This window comes from Chrysemys picta, chromosome 4 (assembly GCF_011386835.1).
Source record: "Chrysemys picta bellii isolate R12L10 chromosome 4, ASM1138683v2, whole genome shotgun sequence".
NCBI lineage: Eukaryota > Metazoa > Chordata > Testudines > Emydidae > Chrysemys > Chrysemys picta.
The window spans coordinates 59640724-59664731 of NC_088794.1; the positions used below are offsets into that span (position 1 = coordinate 59640724).

General features: G+C 53.9%; 1 protein-coding gene across 8 annotated transcripts in view; it reads left to right on the forward strand.

Annotated features, from left to right (window-relative positions):
- Positions 1 to 24008, forward strand: part of TBC1D22B (TBC1 domain family member 22B) — a 94662-nt gene that overhangs the window by 30013 nt on the left and 40641 nt on the right. For 6 of the 8 annotated variants that reach the window (XR_010601007.1, XR_010601009.1, XR_010601008.1 and 3 more), the window contains exons 9-13: positions 1116 to 1222; positions 2712 to 2787; positions 5298 to 5425; positions 5720 to 5815; positions 6923 to 7608. Coding sequence is in view for 1 of the 8 variants with exons in the window: in XM_005309696.5 (XP_005309753.2) it covers positions 1116 to 1222; positions 2712 to 2787; positions 5298 to 5425; positions 5720 to 5815; positions 6923 to 7051 (536 nt within the window). In the remaining 7 variants the exon portion in view is untranslated. Of the gene's footprint in view, positions 1 to 1115; positions 1223 to 2711; positions 2788 to 5297; positions 5426 to 5719; positions 5816 to 6922; positions 9018 to 24008 lie in introns of those variants that run through there. The other 2 variants (XR_010601012.1, XM_005309696.5) reach the window with 2 other exon arrangements.

Here is a 24008-nt window from a genome sequence, read left to right on the forward strand (position 1 = left end):
GCACACAAACCCACACAAAATATTTCCATTAATAATAATCAATATGTACAGCTAGGCAAGGTGCTTGAGAACTTAGAGTCAAAAATCCAGGGAATTAGGCTTGTTCCAAATGGGCTAGCAAATGAGAAGTCAAAACACGTGTGATTTGTTGATTTAAGGATATTTTATTTTGTATATTCTGACATGTGATGCTGATAGTTTAGGTTTTAATGGTTATAAAGCTTTCAGTTTTGGAATCTCAATGCCTATTGTCATTAATTATTATTTGGCACCACCACCTCTAGTTTCCCACAACGGTGACTGTTTAAACTGATGAAAATGCTTACAAATAAACCTCAATATTCTCAAAAATAAAAATCGAATTCTGCCAAGCCTAGTTGTAAGCAAGGAAGTGACTCATTGGTTGTGGTGACCTTGATGTGGTGCCTGGGGATGGTATGTTGTGCATTGTAGGCCTCTTGTACCCACCTAGCAGCCTGCTAGATGATTGGATACACAGTTCTAGCCAGTAGGACCAGAGCTGGTAAGGAAGCCCACAGCCATTGGAGCGTCTGTACTGGCTTATCTACAGAATAGGACTGTAGCTCTGGGCTCAGCTCCCCTGTCACGGTAAGGGACACTGTTAAATTGTAAGCGCTGTTTGTTCTCTGTTTGTGCAGCGCTTGGCACAATGGGGTCTTGATCTGTGCTTGGGGCTTATAGGCACTACCGCCCTACAAAGAATAATTGTGTTACAGGTGATCCCAAGGCAGTGTGGTGTTCCGTGTACTGGGGGACTGGGCTTTCCAGATTTCCCAGGCCGATTTTTCGCTGTGCTGCACAGCTTTGTTACAGATCTTGTTCTAGAAGCCAGAGCTGCCATGAACCAGTTCTACCCACCCCTTTCCCCCTTGATCCCAGCTGCAGAAGAGTGACTCAGAGCCAAGGGTAGGTTGCACCAGGGACTCAGAAATGTGTTTGCAGCAAGGATGGTGGCACTATGGGGAACTCAGCCCAGCATCCCTCCAATTAAAGGATCCTGATTAAGATACTAGGGGCTCACATGGCCTTTCTCCTCCTCTCCCCACACCCTGGGAGACACGTCCTCTGGATTCTCTCCCCCTTTTGTTTTACAGAAGAGGATGTGGAGAACTTTGACGTGACGACCCTGTCTCAGGATGTGTTGCGGAGCATCGAAGCCGACAGCTTCTGGTGTATGAGCAAACTACTGGATGGCATACAGGTAAGTGCACCGGGAAATGGGCCTGAGCAGATTTCTCTCTGCTCCCCCCTCTCTCTTAGATAGCAGTCCCAGTGTCCTCCCTCTGTTTTTGGGTAGCCATCTGTTCCACCCTCAGGCCGCACCCCCAACTTGAGTGACATTCCTAGTGATCTCCCTGTACCTAACCCCTCTGGTTACAGGCTGAATCCTGTCTAGTTTTAGAGGCTGGGGACTCAAAGCCAGGAACTTCCAAGTTCTAATCCTGGCTCAGCTACTGATTACTCAGTAGCCTTGTCCAAGTCACTTATCTGTGTCTAGTCCCCTCTCGTTCCTCACAGGGCTGTTGTGCTGAGTTTATTCTTGACCCACTTCTAGCCTGGCTTCTGAAACGGCTTGTTCAGCGGTTGGCTGCTAACCTACTTCCCCGCACACAGACTCACACATCCAACACCCCTCTTCTCTGATGAGAACTGTCCCCATGCGTATGCTCTCTGATCTCTCATGCCTCTTGTCCCCCAGTAAACATACTGCATCTTGTTCCCCAGACACGTGCAGCTCCTCACGTCTCTGCCTCTCATTGCCCCATAGAGCTGCAGACTTCTACCCCTCCCTCCTTGGCTTGTGGTCCCACAGAGGCCTACGGACCTCCTTGATCAGGGTCGCAGAAAGACACATGGACTTACAAGTGCAGAAACAGATGTCCTCTGTCTCCTTTATTAAAAACACTCCCCTCTTTTATCAGGATCAACCTTCCTAACAAAGTGAGAATTAAGTACTCTCTCTTTCTCTGCCTATTTATGTCCCCATTAAAAAGGAATTTTGCTCTGTACGCTCAAGATTGCTTTCCTTGCGGCCTGACACAAATTCACTTATTTCGAGATTTCTCAAGCGTGCTCTCTTGTGATCTGAGCCCCCTGTACGTAGCAACAAAACACACAAGACACATCGAAGTCGAACACCTTCCACTTAAAATAGAGTAATTACCACTTAGCATCAATTGGGGGATCTCAAAGCACCTTACAAAATTGCCCCTGCTTTACAGATGGGGAAACTGAGGCACGGAGGGGTTGAGGGACTCACCTAAAGTCACAGCGTGAGTTGGGAATAGAATCCAGGCGGGAAAGCCTGGTCCTATGGAAGTCTACAGCACAAAGCCCAGTAGGGTCAGGATTTCATCTCAGGTCTCCTGATTCTCAGTCTGTATATCTAACTACTAGACCGCCCTGCTCCCTAAGCAAAACTCTAATGCTCACGTTTTCCAGGGATTCTGGCTTACACTGGGCCTGGAAGAGCAGCAGGGAAGTGATTTCAAGAGCAGAGGATCCCACCACCCCAAACTCACTGTCTCCTGAACAATTCACATCCAGGGACTCTTAGCAAAAGTGTGACAGCTGATCTTAGCGATCCCAAGAGTAGGCAGAAGGAGAGCAGGTCTCTTAGCTGGGTTCCAAGCTCCAGGATTCTTTCACTACAGTAGCTGCTGCCTTTGACTCTCACTGTCTTCCTGCAGGATAACTACACCTTTGCACAGCCAGGGATCCAGAAGAAGGTCAAAGCACTGGAGGAGCTAGTCAGCCGGATCGATGGTAGGTGGTGAGGAGATCCGAATGGGAGCAAGGCAGTAGTGGGAGGTCATGCTGTACGCACCTCTTGTTTCTCACCCCCTGCAGTTTGATGATAAGAACATGAGTGGCCAGACTGGGTCAGACCAAAGGTCCATCTAGCCCAGTGTCCTATCTTCCAACAGTGGCCAATGCCAGGTGCCCTAGAGGGAATGAACAGAACAGGGAATCATCAAGTGATCCACCCCGTCACCCATTCCCAACTTCTGGCAAACAGAGGCTAGGGACACCATTCCTGCCCATCCTGGCTAATAGCCATTGATGGACCTATCCTCCATGAATGTATCTAGTTCTTTTTTGAACCCTGTTATAGTCTTGACCTTGACAACATCCTCTGACAGAGTTCCATAGGTTGACTCTGCACTGTGTGAAGAAATACTTCCTTTTATTTGTTTTAAACCTGCTGCCTATTACTTTAATTTGGTGACCCCTAGTTCTTGTGTTATGAGAAGGAGTAAATAACACGTCCTTATTTACTTTCTCCACACCAGTCACGATTTTATAGCCCTCTATCATATCCCCCCTTAGTCATCTCTTTTCCAAGCTGAAAGTCCCAGTTTTACTAATCTCTTCTCATATAGAAGCTGGTCCATACCCCTAATCATTTTATTGCCCTTTTCTGAACCTTTTCCAATTCCAATATATCTTTTTTGAGATGGGGTGACCACATCTGCACACAGTATTCAAGAAGAAGTGAGGTTCTTACCCACGAAAGTTTATGCTCCCAATACTTCTGTTAGTCTTAAAGGTGCCACAGGACCCTCTGTTGCTTTTTACAGTATTCAAGATGTGGGCGTACCGTGGATTTATATAGAGGCAATATGATATTTTCTGTCTTATTATCTACCCCTTTCCTAATGATTCCCAACATTCTGTTCGCTTTTTTGACTGCCGCCGCACATTGAGTGGATGTTTTCAGAGAACTACCCACAATGACTCCAAGATCTCTTTCTTGACTGGTAACAGCTAATTTACACCCCATCATTTTATAAGTATAGTTGGGATTATGTTTTCCAATGTGCATTGAATTTCATCTGCCATTTTGTTGTCCAGCCACCCAGTTTTGTGGGATCCCTTTGTAGCTCTTCACAGTCGGCTTTGGACTTAACTAGCTTGAGTAGTTTTGTATCATCTGCAAATTTTGCCACCTCACTGGTTACCCATTTTTCCAGATCGCTTAGGAATATGGTGAATAAGACTGGGCCCAGTACAGACCCCTTGGGGACACACTATTTACCTCTCTCCATTCTGAAAATTGACCATGTATTCCTACCCTTTGTTTCCTATCTTTTAACCTGTTACTGATCCATGAGAGGACCTTCCCTCTTATCCCATGACTCCTTACTTTGCTTAAGAGCCTTTGGTGAGGGACCTTGTCAAAGGCTTTCTGAAAATCTAAGTAAACTATATCCACTGGATCATTCTTCTCCACATTCTTGTTGACCCCCTCAACGAATTCTAGTAGATTGGTGAGGCATGATTTCCCTTTACAAAAGCCATGTTGTCTCTTCCCCAGCAAATAGTGTTCATCTATGTGTCTGATAATTCTGTTCTTAACTATAGTTTCAACCAGTTTTCCTGGTACTGAAGTTAGGCTTACCGGCCTGTAATTGCTGGGATCACCACTGGAGCCTTTTTTAAAAATTGGTGTCACATTAGCTATCCTCCAGTCATCTGGTACAGTAGCTGATTTAAATGATATGATACATACCAGTTAGTAGTTCTGCAATTTCACATTTAAGTTCCTTCAGAAGTCTTGGGTGAATAGCATCTGGTCCTGGTGACTTATTACTGTTTAGTAATCACTGATTGCAGTTATATGATGGGTCTTTTTTGGAGAATTCAACAGGGTGGAAGTTGTTGATGGACATGATTTCCCTCTGGAATTCTAGCATACACCCTGAGGCAGAGAGCAGGCTTGCGATTCCTCTCCCATTCCCCCATGAGGTTCCCATAGACCAGTGGTTGTGCCAGATGGTATCTGGATCAGAACAGAGGCTACAAACCATGGGAAGGGGTTGGAAGTGGGGCTTAGTTTGGAGAGGGGAAGTGCGGCGGAGTTAGTTGGGACCGGTGTGGCTTGATGAGGAAGGGGGCTGGGTTGGCTGGAAGGCATGCGGGAGGTGACATGGTTTTGGTGGGGTGGATTAGGTGGCAGAAGGCACACAGCTGGGGTCATGGCATGGCAGGGGAGAGGGCACGGTTTGGCACGAGTCAGACTCATTTGGCCAGAGAGCACATGGTAGGAGGGACTTGGTTGAAATGCATGTGGGAGGGGGCATCATTTAACAGAACAGGACTTTAATACACATGGTAGGAGGAGGCTTGGTTTAATGGGGAGAGGGGATTGGGTTGAAATGCACTTGGACAGGGGAGGGGATTGGTCCTGAGGGTGCTTTGAGGGACAGGACATTAGCACACAGAGCCTTGGGCCCCATGGGAATCCAAATGTGTAATGGAATGTGCTGTTTCAGAGCAGGTACACAATCACTTTAGGAAGTATGAGGTCGAATACCTGCAGTTTGCCTTTCGCTGGATGAACAATCTGCTGATGAGGGAGCTCCCCCTGCGCTGCACCATCCGCCTGTGGGACACCTACCAGGTACGTAGGACTAAAACTTCCCAGCCTCCCTGTTTTTTGCCCTAGGGCAGGCCCCCAGCTCAGCCTCACCAGTGGTGGGTGTGGGGCAGCTGCAGTGCTAGGAAGGCTCTTGCGCTCATAGAGATGAGCAGCAGCAAAGTGAGCTGCTCCCTCCTCTTGTCTGCCTCGTTGTGCCTGCCACAGGCCTGCTGTGGGGAGAGCTTGGAGCAAAGGCAGGCTAAGCTGGGCCTGCCAGTGCTGTCCTCGCGCTGACTCTGCTGCAAGGATTGACCCAGAGTTTTGTGTCCTTTCCAGTCGGAGCCGGAAGGATTCTCCCATTTCCACCTGTACGTCTGTGCCGCCTTCCTGATCAAGTGGCGGAAAGAGATCTTGGATGAGGAGGACTTCCAGGTGAATCCCTGGGGAGCAGCTCCGCTGGTGGGGAGGAGGGCAGGCGACATAATTGCCCCCGTTGGGTGGTTTATGTGTAGGTGGTTAAACATCAAGCAGTGATCTATCAGATCATAAAATCTACACCCAGGTTCCACCCCATAACCACGTAACAGAGGACACATGGTTGGTTACACTGAGCATAGGGCAGAGCCAGGTGCTCTGGGATCCTCTACCACAGACTCACTGTTTGACCATGTGTCTCTTTGTGCTGTGGTTCTCATCTGTAAAGCTGGAGTGTTAATACTGTATTTCACAGTGGGGTTGTGAGGATCCGTTAGTGCACCTCTGACAAGTGCTTTGAGATCCTCTGGAAGCTGAAGAGGGGCATACCAGGGTATGTATCCAACTCACACACAGAGATGGGTATGCAGTTATTGCTGCTGCCAGGGTCTGAGCACTGCAGTCATTTCAACTGACCAGGGAATGTGAAATCTATTTGGATAAAGAGGGAGCAGTTCATGTGTGCTGATATCAGGCTTGTTCGCTATAAACACTTGTGTGCTGCAGACTTGAGGTATGAAGGCTTCAGTGCATCAGGAAAAGGGCTGGGGGATGTGACCCCATTTTCCATGGATAAGTGAGGATGGTTAATGAAGGATCCGCTGTCCACCTTCAGGTGGCCGCCAGCATGCAGGAGGGATGTGTGTGTCTGTGTATGTGCAATGCTGATGAAGCTATGTCTATCTCTGCCTTCAAGACTGTGTTCAGATCTAGTGTAAACAGGTGCAACTCCATTGACATCATGGAGGCAACATGGTAGGCATGAACAGGGCACTGGACTGGGGCTCAGGAGACCTGGGTCCTATTCCCAGCTCTGCTGCTGGCCTGCTGAGTGACCTTGGGCAGGTCACATCCCCTCTCTGGGCCTCAGTTTCCCCCTCGGACCACCTTTGTAAAGCACTTTGAGATTGATGGATGGAAAGTGCTCTGTATACTATACTAAAGCTAGAACATAGCATTATTCAGTGCTGCTGTGTCTGCTCATATGAGATCTAAATTTGCCCTACAGCTGGAATCCCTGCTCCACTGCCTCCCAAAATAAGAAGCCCTTTTTCCTTGTTTCAGGGTCTTCTAATGTTGTTACAAAACCTACCCACAATACACTGGGGCAACGAAGAGATTGGACTCCTCCTTGCTGAAGCCTACAGACTCAAGTACATGTTTGCAGATGCCCCCAATCACTACCGCCGATAGGTGCCAGGACTCGGTCTCCCCACCCCGGCCTGATCTAATCACTGTGGCATTTCATCGTCGAAGTCCTCGGACACGCTGGCCAGGAGCCACTCCTAGCTGTACAAAGCTCACATCGACTTTTGTCTTAACTCTTATGTGTGCCTGCCTGCCACTCCATGTGTGGATGTGCCACTCAAACGACCATCAGTATTCCATGCCGTTCTGGTGGCCCGAGTCTGGGGGGAAAGGAGGCAGAGAGTGGCAGCTTCTGTGGCTTTAAGTATAAACTGAGCCAAGGATTGAGCCTCTGGATGTCCCCGCAGGCCTGGCCTGGCTGTCACCAGCCATCTTAGCCTTGCTGCTTCTTGTTAACCCATCCAGGCACACACGCGCGCACACACTCCCAGCTGGGTCCATTTTCCCTTCAGACACAGTTTGATCCAACTCCCAGACGAAAATGCCTTACCAGAGACCTGCCCGGGTGGAACCCTTTCTGAGTGCGGCAGTGCTGTAGGATGCAAAAAGCTCTCAGGGCCTAGCTTCACTACAAGTATCTGAAGAAACGCAGCACTTCAAAGGTAACAGGAGATATGCTCGCGCCCTCTCTCTCTCTTCCTCTCATGCAGCACATGGGTGCACACATGTTGTGGGGGGTTCACGTGTGTGAGGGAGGCTGGCCCATCCATGCACTGTCCTGAGTGACACATGTCCACTGGACAAGACTCCTCCTGTGACTGATCTGACCTGCTGTGCGCACAGCCCCCCACCCCACCCCCTGGCAGGGGGGGAGCCGTGCCTCTTGAAATCCTCTTTCCATGACGACACTCCTCTTCCTCCAAGGCATATGTGTATATTGTGGTCTTGTGTATATGGGTAAGAGGTACAATATAAGTCTTCTGTTTGTAGCAGATATGATTTTATATTTATAATATGCGTCTCATGCGTGCAAAGGCTGCCTAGGTTCAAGTACGGTAGGGCTCCGGTCTCTGGCGTTCGGGGTTGCCGAGCTGTAGGCATTCCTGCACTAGCACATTGAGAGACGAGTGTTGAATTTCTATTAGGAAAACTCGACTAGAAACTTACAAATCGGTTTCAAGTGGCCTCCAGTGCAAGAGGGGCTGGGTATTTTGAGGAGATGGGGGAGGAGCAGCCCCTGGAAGAGCCAGGATGTGAACTGTGGGGTGTCGGCTAACTTTCTCCACACTTGGCCGTGCCCTTGTGAAGAATACTCCAGTAATCTCCCCAAGCACTGTAGCGTGGCTGTCGTCTGCTGTGGCAGCTTGGGCCATTACTGTACATCACTGCAGTATCCTTGTTAAAGGGGAATGAGCATCAATCTGCTTCTTTTCTCCTGCCTCCCTATCGGATTGTCCCATTGGCTCTTCAGGGCCATGAAGAGAAAGGCCTGGGCTCTCTTGTGTGTCTGTCTGCGCTCCTGGGGAGCAGAGAGAACAGAGGAGATGGCTTATGCCCACATGACTCCTCCCTCTCTACCCTCCACACACAGACCTTGCCTCAATGTGCTTTTAAAAACCCAAATTTGAATGTTTTAATGTAACATTTTATTCCTGCCGGAAGGCGCCATCTCAGTGCCAAATGTTGATCTTTTGGGGCCAATTTCTTCACAGGGGGAGATCCTCCCCCCCCCCCCCCCCGCTCCAAGGGGTGATCTCGGCATGTCCCCTGGGGACCAGAGCACACTGGTTATTATTGGAGTTGTTGTTCTTATTGGAAAGAGAGTCCCAGTGGCTTAGTCAAATAACAATTGCTGGAGAGGCTGGAGGATGTGAGAACGTAAAAGTGAGAGCTGTGTTGCCAATAAAACTCCAACCAGTGTCTCAAGAGTTGCTTTCCTAATCTGGAGTTGTTGTCTCAGGCATTCTGACTTTACTTTTTTTTGTGTGTGCCTTTTGTTGTTTTCTCTGAGAGAGCGACCCGATGGTCATTAGTTTAACATGACTAATTAAAAAACAAAAACCCAACTAAATCGTGTGCCAGAAGCTATTTTATTTGTTGGTGGGGGAGAGGAGGGGTGTAAGTGAAACTCTGCCACTGGACTATTGGGTGACCTTGGGCAAGTCACTTCACCTCCCTGTGCCTCATCTGTCAAAAGGGGATAATGATACTGACCTCCTTTGTAAAGAGCTTTGAGGTCTTTGGACGACATGCTATATATAAGGACTAGAGATAATGATTGTTATTTACTAAAGGTCTTCAAATAGATGGACTATTGCTTCCTCTCTTCTCTGAATTAACCTCCAGCCTCTAGCGCTTCCAGTCTTGATTTTAAAAACTCCAGGTCTTTCTAAAAGATAGGCTATAGTTCAGTGACAAATGATTGGGCTCGATGCAGGCATTGCTATAGTTGAGGTTCTCTGGCCTGTGTTATGCAGGAAGTCAGGCTACATGATCATAATGGTCCCTTCTAGCCTTACCATCTGTGAATCTAGACTCCATAAAACCTGCGTCTCTTCTAAATTAAAGATTCCATATGAATCTTACTGCTGGGGAAACGTGCTGCGGTAAACACCATGGAAGCTAAAGTTCCCAGTGCTGAGACAGGTACAGCGTGGGAAATGGTCTGGGGGACATATACCCACTGGCACCTGGACCAATTAATTAGGCTACTAAGTGGCTATTACTGTGGCCCCTAAAGGCTCCATTGTGCTAGGCGCTGTACGCGCACATAGTACAAGAAGAACTCACCATCTAAATAGACAAGACAGGCAGAGTGGGGAGTGACTGCCCCAGGTCTCAACTCCCTGGCCAGGGGCCTGTCTACTAGACCATGCTGCCGCCTCAGACGGTGACAATTTTTGGCCAATACTGACCTGAGTTGGGCTTAAAGCAGGACCTTAAAGAGCAAAAATTCCATCTTCTCACCCCTTCCCCTGAGCCATCCAGCCTGCTGACTTGTCAAGGAGCGTGCAATCCTCTTACTATGCCTGCCTGAAAAAAAAGCATAAAAACACAAAAAGGGCCATAACTTGTAGAAGCATTGTTTAATTTTTATCAAAATTGGCAGAAAGCTTCTAAATACAATTGATAATGCAACTATGTCCTCAAAACAGTACTGCTTTGGAACATCTGGAAACTGTTTAGCCCCAGCTGATATATTTTATGCATCTTCCTATACTTTTTGGCCTGCAGTTAAAGCTAAAGTGTGTAGTCACACGACATCTTGTCATTTATAGAATGGACTGGTTTGAGAAAAGTTTTATCTCTCTACTATTTTTATGACATTATGCAACTAAGACCTCTAAGTTTTGATGTTATGTGCTCAGCTGGAGAAAAGTCTAAAACCCACATAATACAATTGTAATTATCTTACTATCACTGAATACAAGAACAGTACATGTAAACTACTTATATAACAGTAATGACTCGTAGTAGAAGGGCTATAGAATGTCTTGTGTGACTAACAAAATATAACCAAAACAACAAGGAGTCTGGTGGCACCTTAAAGACTAACAGATTTATTTGGGCATAAGCTTTCGTGAGTTAAAACTCACTTCTTCGGATGCATAGAGTGAAAGTGCACTCTATGCATCCGAAGAAGTGAGTTTTAACTCACGAAAGCTTATGCCCAAATAAATCTGTTAGTCTTTAAGGTGCCACCAGACTCCTTGTTGTTTTTGTAGATACAGACTAACACGGCTACCCCCTGATACTTGACAAAATATAACCACATACTCTTATGTAGCCCTACATAGCACTATGAGCTACTGCATGTCTAATGCAACTCTCCTTTGAGCTATATTCACTCAGAAAAAGTTACAGTAATTTGCATAGTTGAAATGTTTCTAACACACCCCTCAGAATCTGTCTCTGATGTGCTCAATACACACTTGCTACACTCGTCACTGTCACAGCTGCATGCCTCAAAGCCCCCCAAATCTTCCCTGCAGCATTTATATCTCCTTGTTCCACAGCTGCTCACACAGCTATACTGCAGAAAGGGGAGGATGGCTGCTGGAGCAGGTTGGCGGCACCATCATTGTAGGAGCCAGCTATCCCATGCTATCTATTGCCCATCCCTTGTTGACAGGGGACACATGAAGCTATTGAACTGTTGCATGATTCCGTATGTATGACTGATAATTTGCACCTTTCAGGTGCGACCCGAAGGAGGCCATTGTTCCCATTTTACTGCATGTTAGCCAGAGATGCTTGCTTCTCCCCCCAGTACAATAAAGATACCAGTGAGCCATAGGCTGCTGACTCTGAAAAAGCTGCAGCTGGCTGGGCTTGCAGGTACCTACCTTCAAATCTTGCTGGTGATACTGAGCAAGGACTACTTGTCAGCAGCCACTGCTTGGTTCTTTCACTCTCTGGTTAGCTCAGGTCTGTCCATGCCCTGAATTCAAAGTAATGGTCCTAATTTAGAAAGCCATCAACAGGCAGAGACGTAGCTACCTCCCAAGACTGTTGGATCATCTTTGATACATGACCAGGGCCGAGCGCTTTTGCCTCTTTGCCCTCAAAACTGCTCACTCAGTAGGTAATGGGAGCAGGCTTATAAATGACAGCATGCAGTTAGGTTACTGACACACCCCCAGCTGCTATTTCATGCTTGTTCTTGGGATGGGACAAAATCACTCTTTTTTTGCACAATACTAGGGGCAAAAATGAGCAGTGTTCATGTAGAACAAGCCTCACTAGCCTTCCCCTCAGCTGACCAACACAGCTCCAAAAGCCAATAAGCCCAGCATTAGTAGACTTTCACTTTGGTTCTACAAAGTGGAGCTGCTGTGAACAAGACAGGGAATGCCAGCCAGTGCAAGAGACATACAAAGGCTGCAGTAGCATTTCTGTTTAAAAGTTAAACTATACTAGTAGAAGGCTTTGGTGCAAATTTGTGATCATAGTCAAGGAATTCTTGAGAGATACAGCTCCCCTCTCCTCCTGGCAAAGGACTTGTGCTTAATTTTAAAATGCAAATGCAGCACCAGCTTGGCTTGAGAACTGGTATGCCAGATAGAGATCTAGTACAGTGTTGGGGTCAGTTGGTGACTAGAATCTCCCTTTTCCTCTGACCCAGAGAACTCCAGCAGAGTTTTAGTTGGAGGTACAAACGACACTGAGCCAGGGAGTAAACTGAGAATGAGTGTGCTCAGTACCTGCTACAACCCCACACCACACAAATCAGGGGGATTACAGGCATACTCAGCCTGTACCATAGGAAATCTTGGTTTGATTTCCCTCTCTATGTGATGAGGAGGGATCATACCAGAGAGTTCCCTCAGTCTTTCCTCTTGAAGCTGTTCCACATTAGTTCACTATTAATTGGGCTCACACAAGACTTAAATATGAGCAGCCCACTCTAGCATAGTGGTTAGCATCTACTACTACCGGTAGGAGGTTAGTAACCCTAGTTCAAATCTACCCTCTGGCTGTTGAGGAGATGGGATCTGAACAAGGAGCTTCCTCAGTCTTTCCTATTGAAGTTGTTTCACTTTAATTCACTATTTATTGGGTTCAAACATAAGCAGCCCTCTCTAGCATGGTGGTTAGGGTCTGCTACTGGGGGGCTAGCAACCCTAGTTCAGTTCCCCCATCTGCCAGATGGGATCTGAACAGGGAGCTTCCTCAATCTTGCCTATTAAGGCTGTTCCATTTTAATTAACTACTCACTGGGCCAGCTAAAAAGCTAGAATCACTCTCTAGTCCTATAGTTAGGACTCTCACCCAGAATGCAGGCAATCCTGGTTTGAGTCCTCCCTCTACCCCTGAGACGGGGTTTGAAGAGGGTTCTTCTCTCTCCCAAGTGACTGATGTGGGGGGGTCCTTGTTTAAATCCCCTCTCATTCACAGGAGCCATTGTCTTCCTGAGAAAGGAAGGGGGCTTGAACTAAGAACCACCCACGGGGCGGGCAGTGGTGCAGCAGTCCTTGGGATGTGGGAGATCCAGCTTCAAGTCCCCTGGCAGAGGGGAGACGGGATCTCCCACAGTCTGGGACAAGAGTGATTTATTTTTATTTTTTTCCTCCTGCGCCCACTTAATTAAAAAACAAAACCACCTAGGTAGCAAATCCCTTCATGGAAAGAAGAGGTGGGTATTGAACCTGGGCCTCCCCCACCACCACCGCTCACTACCATAACCACTGAACTAAGGAAAGCGCCTCAGAGCTACCTCTGGCTTTGGCCCAATTAATAATTAAAGTGGAAATGTTGCGACAAAGAGCAACCCACACATGTAGCTATTAAAGGGGTAGTAGACAACATGGTGGGGGGGGGGGAGCCAGAAAATCTTAATCATGTGAATAAAACAGACAATAGACAGGGGAGCAGTGGCTGTAGGACTACAAGGGGCGTTTATGGGGTATAGGTGTAAGCGGGTGACTGGGAGTGCGAGAGGGGGGATGCTGTGACTGCAGGTCGATATGTAAGAAGAGGTGGCTGAAGGGGTGTGTGGGGGATGGTGTAAGGGGGTGACTGGGGGGATGTCGGGGGAGCTGCAAGGCAGTGGTTGTAAGCAGAGATGTGAGGGGGAGATAAGCCGGGGGTGGCTGTGGGGCTGCAGGGGGTGTGCAGGGGTGTAGGTGTCAGGGAGTAGCTGGAGGGGGGGTGAGGGGCAGGGGCACTAGGGGGGGCTGTGAGGGGTCAGAGAGGGCAGTGACTGCAGGTAGAGATGTAAGAAGAGGTGGCTGAAGGGGTGTATACGGGGTACAGGTGTAAGCGGGTGACGGGGGGATCGGGGGCTGTGAGGGGCGGGGGGGGCAGTGACTGCAGGTAGAGATGTAAGAGAAGAGGTGGCTGAAGGGGTGTGTATGGGGTACAGGTGTAAGGGGGTGATGGGGAGGATCGGGGGGCTGTGAGGGGCAGAGGGGCAGTAACTGCAGGTAAAGATGTAAGAAGTGGTGGCTGAAGGGGTGTGTATGGGGTACAGGTGTAAGCGGGTGACGAGGGATCGGGGGGCTGAGGGGCGGGGGGGCAGTAACTGCAGGTAGAGATGTAAGAGAAGAGGTGGCTGAAAGGGTGTGTATGGGGTACAGGTGTAAGGGGGTGATGGGGAGGATCGGGGGGCTGTGAGGGGTGGGGGGCAGTGACTGCAGGTAGAGATATAAGAGAAGAGGTGGCTGAAGGGGTGTGTATGGGGTACAGGTGTAAGGGGGTGACGGGGGGGCTGTGAGGGGTGGGGGGGACAGTGACTGCAGGTAGAGATGTAAGAGAAGAGGTGGCTGAAGGGGTGTCTATGGGGTACAGGTGTAAGGGGGTAAAGGGGGGGCTGTGAGGGACAGGGGGGCAGTGACTGCAGGTAGAGATGTAAGAGAAGAGGTGGCTGAAGGGGTGTGTATGGGGTACAGGTGTAAGGGGGAGACGGGGGGGCTGTGAGGGGTGGGGGGGGCAGTGATTGCACGTAGAGATGTAAGAGAAGAGGTGGCTGAAGGGGTGTGTATGGGGTACAGGTGTAAGGGGGTGATGGGGAGGATTGGGGGGGCTGTGAGGGGCGCGGGGGGCAGTGACTGCAGGTAGAGATGTAAGAGAAGAGGTGGCTGAAGGGGTGTGTATGGGGTACAGGTGTAATGGGGTGACGGTGGATCGGGGGCTGTGAGGGGCGGGGGGGGCAGGGGAGCTGCGAGGCAGTGGGTGTGAGCAGAGATGGGAGCGGGGATAAGCCGGGGGTAGCTGTGAGGCTGCAGGGGGTGTGCAGGGGTGTAGGTGTCAGGGAGTAGCTGGAGGGGGGGTGAGGGGCAGGGGCACTAGGTGGGGCTGTGAGGACAGTGACTGCAGGTAGAGATGTAAGAGAAGAGGTGGCTGACAGTGTGTATGGGGTACAGGTGTAAGCGGGTGACGGGGGATCGGGGGCTGTGAGGGGCGGGGGGGGCAGTGACTGCAGGTAGAAATGTAAGAGAAGAGGTGGCTGAAGGGGTGTGTATGGGGTACAGGTGTAAGGGGGTAACGGGGGGGCTGTGAGGGGTGGGGGGGCAGTGATTGCAGGTAGAGATGTAAGAGAAGAGGTGGCTGAAGGGGTGTGTATGGGGTACAGTTGTAAGGGGGTGACGGGGGGGCTGTGAGGGGCGGGGGGGCAGTGACTGCAGGTAGAGATGTAACAGAAGAGGTGGCTGAAGGGGTGTGTATGGGGTACAGGTGTAAGGGGGTGATGGGGAGGATCGGGGGTGCTGTGAGGGGCGGGGGACAGTGACTGCAGGTAGAGATGTAAGAGAAGAGGTGGCTGAAAGGGTGTGTATGGGGTACAGGTGTAAGAGGGTGATGGGGAGAATCGGGGGGCTGTGAGGGGCGGGGGGGGCAGTGACTGCAGGTAGAGATGTAAGAGAAGAGGTGGCTGAAGGGGTGTGTATGGGGTACAGGTGTAAGGGGGTGACAGGGGGGCTGTGAGGGGTGGGGGGGCAGTGATTGCAGGTAGAGATGTAAGAGAAGAGGTGGCTGAAGGGGTGTGTATGGGGTACAGGTGTAAGGGAGTGACGGGGGGGCTGTGAGGGGCGGGGGGGGGCAGTGACTGCAGGTGGAGATGTAAGAGAAGAGGTGGCTGAAGGGGTGTGTATGGGGTACAGGTGTAAGGGGGTGATGGGGAGGATCGGGGGTGCTGTGAGGGGCGGGGGACATTGACTGCAGGTAGAGATGTAAGAGAAGAGGTGGCTGAAAGGGTGTGTATGGGGTACAGGTGTAAGGGGGTGATGGGGAGGATCGGGGGGCTGTGAGGGGCGGGGGGGGCAGTGACTGCAGGTAGAGATGTAAGAGAAGAGGTGTATGGGGTACAGGTGTAAGGGGGTAACGGGGGGGCTGTGAGGGGTGCGGGGGGGCAGTGATTGCAGGTAGAGATGTAAGAGAAGAGGTGGCTGAAGGCGTGTGTATGGGGTACAGGTGTAAGCGGGTGACGGGGGGATCGGGGCCTGTGAGGGGCGGGAGGGGCAGTGACTGCAGGTAGAGATGTAAGAGAAGAGGTGGCTGAAGGGGTGTGTATGGGGTACAGGTGTAATGGGGTGACGGGGGATCGGGGGCTGTGAGGGGCGGGGGGGGGGCAGGGGAACTGCGAGGCAGTGGGTGTGACCAGAGATGGGAGCGGGGATAAGCCGGGGGTGGCTGTGGGGCTACAGGGGGTGTGCAGGGGTGTAGGTGTCAGGGAGTAGCTGGAGGGGGGGTGAGGGGCAGGGGCACTAGGGGGGGCTGTGAGGACAGTGACTGCAGGTAGAGATGTAAGAGAAGAGGTGGCTGACAGTGTGTATGGGGTACAGGTGTAAGCGGGTGACGGGGGATCGGGGGCTGTGAGGGGCGGGGGGGGCAGTGACTGCAGGTAGAAATGTAAGAGAAGAGGTGGCTGAAGGGGTGTGTATGGGGTACAGGTGTAAGGGGGTAACGGGGGGGCTGTGAGGGGTGGGGGGGCAGTGATTGCAGGTAGAGATGTAAGAGAAGAGGTGGCTGAAGGGGTGTGTATGGGGTACAGTTGTAAGGGGGTGACGGGGGGGCTGTGAGGGGCGGGGGGGCAGTGACTGCAGGTAGAGATGTAACAGAAGAGGTGGCTGAAGGGGTGTGTATGGGGTACAGGTGTAAGGGGGTGATGGGGAGGATCGGGGGTGCTGTGAGGGGCGGGGGACAGTGACTGCAGGTAGAGATGTAAGAGAAGAGGTGGCTGAAAGGGTGTGTATGGGGTACAGGTGTAAGGGGGTGATGGGGAGAATCGGGGGGCTGTGAGGGGCGGGGGGGGCAGTGACTGCAGGTAGAGATGTAAGAGAAGAGGTGGCTGAAGGGGTGTGTATGGGGTACAGGTGTAAGGGGGTGACAGGGGGGCTGTGAGGGGTGGGGGGGCAGTGATTGCAGGTAGAGATGTAAGAGAAGAGGTGGCTGAAGGGGTGTGTATGGGGTACAGGTGTAAGGGAGTGACGGGGGGGCTGTGAGGGGCGGGGGGGGCAGTGACTGCAGGTGGAGATGTAAGAGAAGAGGTGGCTGAAGGGGTGTGTATGGGGTACAGGTGTAAGGGGGTGATGGGGAGGATCGGGGGTGCTGTGAGGGGCGGGGGACATTGACTGCAGGTAGAGATGTAAGAGAAGAGGTGGCTGAAAGGGTGTGTATGGGGTACAGGTGTAAGGGGGTGATGGGGAGGATCGGGGGGCTGTGAGGGGCGGGGGGGGCAGTGACTGCAGGTAGAGATGTAAGAGAAGAGGTGTATGGGGTACAGGTGTAAGGGGGTAACGGGGGGGCTGTGAGGGGTGCGGGGGGGCAGTGATTGCAGGTAGAGATGTAAGAGAAGAGGTGGCTGAAGGCATGTGTATGGGGTACAGGTGTAAGCGGGTGACGGGGGGATCGGGGGCTGTGAGGGGCGGGGGGGGCAGTGACTGCAGGTAGAGATGTAAGAGAAGAGGTGGCTGAAGGGGTGTGTAAGGGGTACAGGTGTAAGTGGGTGATGGGGAGGATCGGGGGGGCTGTGAGGGGCGGGGGGGGGCAGTGACTGCAGGTAGAGATGTAAGAGAAGAGGTGGCTGAAGGGGTGTGTATGGGGTACAGGTGTAATGGGGTGACGGGGGATCGGGGGCTGTGAGGGGCGGGGGGGGGGCAGGGGAACTGCGAGGCAGTGGGTGTGACCAGAGATGGGAGCGGGGATAAGCCGGGGGTGGCTGTGGGGCTACAGGGGGTGTGCAGGGGTGTAGGTGTCAGGGAGTAGCTGGAGGGGGGGTGAGGGGCAGGGGCACTAGGGGGGGCTGTGAGGACAGTGACTGCAGGTAGAGATGTAAGAGAAGAGGTGGCTGACAGTGTGTATGGGGTACAGGTGTAAGCGGGTGACGGGGGATCGGGGGCTGTGAGGGGCGGGGGGGGCAGTGACTGCAGGTAGAAATGTAAGAGAAGAGGTGGCTGAAGGGGTGTGTATGGGGTACAGGTGTAAGGGGGTAACGGGGGGGCTGTGAGGGGTGGGGGGGCAGTGATTGCAGGTAGAGATGTAAGAGAAGAGGTGGCTGAAGGGGTGTGTATGGGGTACAGTTGTAAGGGGGTGACGGGGGGGCTGTGAGGGGCGGGGGGGCAGTGACTGCAGGTAGAGATGTAACAGAAGAGGTGGCTGAAGGGGTGTGTATGGGGTACAGGTGTAAGGGGGTGATGGGGAGGATCGGGGGTGCTGTGAGGGGCGGGGGACAGTGACTGCAGGTAGAGATGTAAGAGAAGAGGTGGCTGAAAGGGTGTGTATGGGGTACAGGTGTAAGGGGGTGATGGGGAGAATCGGGGGGCTGTGAGGGGCGGGGGGGGCAGTGACTGCAGGTAGAGATGTAAGAGAAGAGGTGGCTGAAGGGGTGTGTATGGGGTACAGGTGTAAGGGGGTGACAGGGGGGCTGTGAGGGGTGGGGGGGCAGTGATTGCAGGTAGAGATGTAAGAGAAGAGGTGGCTGAAGGGGTGTGTATGGGGTACAGGTGTAAGGGAGTGACGGGGGGGCTGTGAGGGGCGGGGGGGGCAGTGACTGCAGGTGGAGATGTAAGAGAAGAGGTGGCTGAAGGGGTGTGTATGGGGTACAGGTGTAAGGGGGTGATGGGGAGGATCGGGGGTGCTGTGAGGGGCGGGGGACATTGACTGCAGGTAGAGATGTAAGAGAAGAGGTGGCTGAAAGGGTGTGTATGGGGTACAGGTGTAAGGGGGTGATGGGGAGGATCGGGGGGCTGTGAGGGGCGGGGGGGGCAGTGACTGCAGGTAGAGATGTAAGAGAAGAGGTGTATGGGGTACAGGTGTAAGGGGGTAACGGGGGGGCTGTGAGGGGTGCGGGGGGGCAGTGATTGCAGGTAGAGATGTAAGAGAAGAGGTGGCTGAAGGCGTGTGTATGGGGTACAGGTGTAAGCGGGTGACGGGGGGATCGGGGGCTGTGAGGGGCGGGGGGGGGCAGTGACTGCAGGTAGAGATGTAAGAGAAGAGGTGGCTGAAGGGGTGTGTAAGGGGTACAGGTGTAAGTGGGTGATGGGGAGGATCGGGGGGGCTGTGATGGGCGGGGGGGGGCAGTGACTGCAGGTAGAGATGTAAGAGAAGAGGTGGCTGAAGGGGTGTGCATGGGGTACAGGTGTAATGGGGTGACGGGGGATCGGGGGCTGTGAGGGGCGGGGGGGGGGCAGGGGAACTGCGAGGCAGTGGGTGTGACCAGAGATGGGAGCGGGGATAAGCCGGGGGTGGCTGTGGGGCTACAGGGGGTGTGCAGGGGTGTAGGTGTCAGGGAGTAGCTGGAGGGGGGGTGAGGGGCAGGGGCACTAGGGGGGGCTGTGAGGGGCGGGGGGGGCAGTGACTGCAGGTAGAGATGTAAGAGAAGAGGTGGCTGAAGGGGTGTGTACGGGGTACAGGTGTAAGCGGGTGACGGGGGATCGGGGGCTGTGAGAGGCGTGGGGGGCAGTGATTGCAGTTAGAGATGTAAGAAAAGAGGTGGCTGAAGGGGTGTGTATGGGATACAGGTGTAAGGGGGTGACGGGGGGGCTGTGAGGGGCGGGGGGGCAGTGACTGCAGGTAGAGATGTAACAGAAGAGGTGGCTGAAGGGGTGTGTATGGGGTACAGGTGTAAGGGGGTGATGGGGAGGATCGGGGGTGCTGTGAGGGGCGGGGGACAGTGACTGCAGGTAGAGATGTAAGAGAAGAGGTGGCTGAAAGGGTGTGTATGGGGTACAGGTGTAAGGGGGTGATGGGGAGAATCGGGGGGCTGTGAGGGGCGGGGGGGGCAGTGACTGCAGGTAGAGATGTAAGAGAAGAGGTGGCTGAAGGGGTGTGTATGGGGTACAGGTGTAAGGGAGTGACGGGGGGGCTGTGAGGGGCAGGGGGGGCAGTGACTGCAGGTGGAGATGTAAGAGAAGAGGTGGCTGAAGGGGTGTGTATGGGGTACAGGTGTAAGGGGGTGATGGGGAGGATCGGGGGTGCTGTGAGGGGCGGGGGACATTGACTGCAGGTAGAGATGTAAGAGAAGAGGTGGCTGAAAGGGTGTGTATGGGGTACAGGTGTAAGGGGGTGATGGGGAGGATCGGGGGGCTGTGAGGGGCGGGGGGGGCAGTGACTGCACGTAGAGATGTAAGAGAAGAGGTGTATGGGGTACAGGTGTAAGGGGGTAACGGGGGGGCTGTGAGGGGTGCGGGGGGGCAGTGATTGCAGGTAGAGATGTAAGAGAAGAGGTGGCTGAAGGCGTGTGTATGGGGTACAGGTGTAAGCGGGTGACGGGGGGATCGGGGGCTGTGAGGGGCGGGGGGGGCAGTGACTGCAGGTAGAGATGTAAGAGAAGAGGTGGCTGAAGGGGTGTGTAAGGGGTACAGGTGTAAGTGGGTGATGGGGAGGATCGGGGGGGCTGTGAGGGGCGGGGGGGCAGTGACTGCAGGTAGAGATGTAAGAGAAGAGGTGGCTGAAGGGGTGTGTATGGGGTACAGGTGTAATGGGGTGACGGGGGATCGGGGGCTGTGAGGGGCGGGGGGGGGCAGGGGAACTGCGAGGCAGTGGGTGTGACCAGAGATGGGAGCGGGGATAAGCCGGGGGTGGCTGTGGGGCTACAGGGGGTGTGCAGGGGTGTAGGTGTCAGGGAGTAGCTGGAGGGGGGGTGAGGGGCAGGGGCACTAGGGGGGGCTGTGAGGGGCGGGGGGGGCAGTGACTGCAGGTAGAGATGTAAGAGAAGAGGTGGCTGAAGGGGTGTGTACGGGGTACAGGTGTAAGCGGGTGACGGGGGATCGGGGGCTGTGAGAGGCGTGGGGGGCAGTGACTGCAGTTAGAGATGTAAGAGAAGAGGTGGCTGAAGGGGTGTGTATGGGATACAGGTGTAAGGGGGGACCGGGGGGGCTGTGAGGGGTGGGGGGGGCAGTGATTGCAGGTAGAGATGTAAGAGAAGAGGTGGCTGAAGGGGTGTGTATGGGGTACAGGTGTAAGGGGGTGACGGGGGGCTGTGAGGGGTGGGGGGGCAGTGACTGCAGGTAGAGATGTAAGAGAAGAGGTGGCTGAAGGGGTGTGTATGGGGTACAGGTGTAAGGGGGTGACGGGGGATCGGGGGGCTGTGAGGGGCGGGGGGGGCAGTGACTGCAGGTAGAGATGTAAGAGAAGAGGTTGCTGAAGGGGTGTGTATGGGGTACAGGTGTAAGGGGGTGATGGGGAGGATCGGGGGGCTGTGAGGAGCGGGGGGGGCAGTGACTGCAGGTAGAGATGTAAGAGAAGAGGTGGCTGAAGGGGTGTGTATGGGGTACAGGTGTAATGCAGTGATGGGGGGATCGGGGGGCTGTGAGGGGCGGGGGGGGGCAGGGGAGCTGCGAGGCAGTGGGTGTGAGCAGAGATGGGAGCGGGGATAAGCCGGGGGTGGCTGTGGGGCTGCACGGGGTGTGCAGGGGTGTAGGTGTCAGGGAGCAGCTGGAGGGGGGGTGAGGGGCCAGAGAGGGCAGTGACTGCAGGTAGAGATGTAAGAGAAGAGGTGGCTGAAGGGGTGTGTATGGGGTACAGGTGTAAGGGGGTGACGGGGGAATCGGGGGGCTGAGGGGCGGGGGGCAGTGATTGCAGGTAGAGATGTAAGAGAAGAGGTGGCTGAAGGGGTGTGTATGGGGTACAGGTGTAAGGGGGTGACGGGGGGGCTTTGAGAGGCGGGGGGGCAGTGACTGCAGGTAGAGATGTAAGAGAAGAGGTGGCTGAAGGGGTGTGTATGGGGTACAGGTGTAAGGGGGTGATGGGGAGGATCGGGGGGCTGTGAGGGGCCGGGGGGCAGTGACTGCAGGTAGAGATGCAAGAGAAGAGGTGGCTGAAGGGGTGTGTATGGGGTACAGGTGTAATGGGGTGAAGGAGGATAGGGGTGCTGTGAGGGGCGGGGAGGGCAGGGGAGCTGCGAGGCAGTGGGTGTGAGCAGAGATAGAAGCGGGGATAAGCCGGGGGTGGCTGTGGGGCTGCAGGGGGTGTGCAGGGGTGTAGGTGTCAGGGAGTAGCTGGAGGGGGGTGAGGGGCAGGGCACTAGGGGGACTGTGAGGGGTCAGAGAGGACAGTGACTGCAGGTAGAGATGTAAGAGAAGAGGTGGCTGAAGGGGTGTGTATGGGGTACAGGTGTAAGGGGGTGATGGGGAGAATCGGGGAGCTGTGAGGGCGGGGGGGCAGTGACTGCAGGTAGAGATGTAAGAGAAGAGGTGGCTGAAGGGGTGTGTATGGGGTACAGGTGTAAGGGGGGTGATGGGGAGAATCAGGGGGCTGTGAGGGGCAGGGGGGGCAGTGACTGCAGGTAGAGATGTAAGAGAAGAAGTGGCTGAAGGGGTGTGTATGGGGTACAGGTGTAAGGGGGTGACGGGGGATCGGGGTCTGTGAGGGTTGGGGGGGCAGTGATTGCAGGTAGAGATGTAAGAGAAGAGGTGGCTGAAGGGGTGTGTATGGGGTACAGGTGTAAGGGGGTGACGGGGGGATCGGGGGCTGTGAGGGGCGGGGGGCAGTGACTGCAGGTAGAGATGTAAGAGAAGAGGTGGCTGAAGGGGTGTGAATGGGGTACAGGTGTAAGGGGGTGATGGGGAGGATCGGGGTGCTGTGAGGGGCGTGGGGCAGTGACTGCAGGTAGAGATGTAAGAGAAGAGGTGGCTGAAGGGGTGTGTATGGGGTACAGGTGTAATGGGGTGATCGGGGGATCGGGAGGCTGTGAGGGGCGGGGGGGGCAGGGGAGCTGCGAGGCAGTGGGTGTGAGCAGAGATGGGAGCGGGGATAAGCCGCGGGTGGCTGTGGGCTGCAGGGGGTGTGCAGGGGTGTAGGTGTCAGGGAGTAGCTGGAGGGGGGGTGAGGGGCAGGGGCACTAGGTGGGGCTGTGAGGGGTCAGAGAGGGCAGTGACTGCAGGTAGAGATGTAAGAAAAGAGGTGGCTGAAGGGGTGTGTATGGGGTACAGGTGTAAGGGGGTGATGGGGAGGATCAGGGGGCTGTGAGGGGCGGGGGGGGCAGGGAGCTGCGAGGCAGTGGGTGTGAGCAGAGATAGAAGCGGGGATAAGCAGGGGGTGGCTGTGGGCTGCAGGGGTGTGCAGGGGTGTAGGTGTCAGGGAGTAGCTGGAGGGGGGGTGAGGGGCAGGGGCACTAGGGGGACTGTGAGGGGTCGTCAGAGAGGACAGTGACTGCAGGTAGAGATGTAAGAGAAGAGGTGGCTGAAGGGGTGTGTATGGGGTACAGGTGTAAGGGGGTGATGGGGAGAATCGGGGAGCTGTGAGGGGCGGGGGGGCAGTGACTGCAGGTAGAGATGTAAGAGAAGAGGTGGCTGAAGGGGTGTGTATGGGGTACAGGTGTAAGGGGGTGATGGGGAGAATCAGGGGGCTGTGAGGGGCAGGGGGGGCAGTGACTGCAGGTAGAGATGTAAGAGAAGAGGTGGCTGAAGGGGTGTGTATGGGGTACAGGTGTAAGGGGGTAACGGGGGGCTGTGAGGGGTGGGGGGGGGCAGTGATTGCAGGTAGAGATGTAAGAGAAGAAGTGGCTGAAGGGGTGTGTATGGGGTACAGGTGTAAGGGGGTGACGGGGGATCGGGGGCTGTGAGGGTTGGGGGGGCAGTGATTGCAGGTAGAGATGTAAGAGAAGAGGTGGTTGAAGGGGTGTGTATGGGGTACAGGTGTAAGGGGGTGACGGGGGGATCGGGGGGCTGTGAGGGGCGTGGGGCAGTGACTGCAGGTAGAGATGTAAGAGAAGAGGTGGCTGAAGGGGTGTGTATGGGGTACAGGTGTAATGGGGTGATCGGGGGATCGGGAGGCTGTGAGGGGCGGGGGGGGCAGGGGAGCTGCGAGGCAGTGGGTGTGAGCAGAGATGGGAGCGGGGATAAGCCGGGGGTGGCTGTGGGGCTGCAGGGGGTGTGCAGGGGTGTAGGTGTCAGGGAGTAGCTGGAGGGGGGGTGAGGGGCAGGGGCACTAGGGGGGGCTGTGAGGGGTCAGAGAGGGCAGTGACTGCAGGTAGAGATGTAAGAAAAGAGGTGGCTGAAGGGGTGTGTATGGGGTACAGGTGTAAGGGGGTGATGGGGAGGATCAGGGGGCTGTGAGGGGCGGGGGGGGCAGTGACTGCAGGTAGAGATGTAAGAGAAGAGGTGGCTGAAGGGGTGTGTATGGG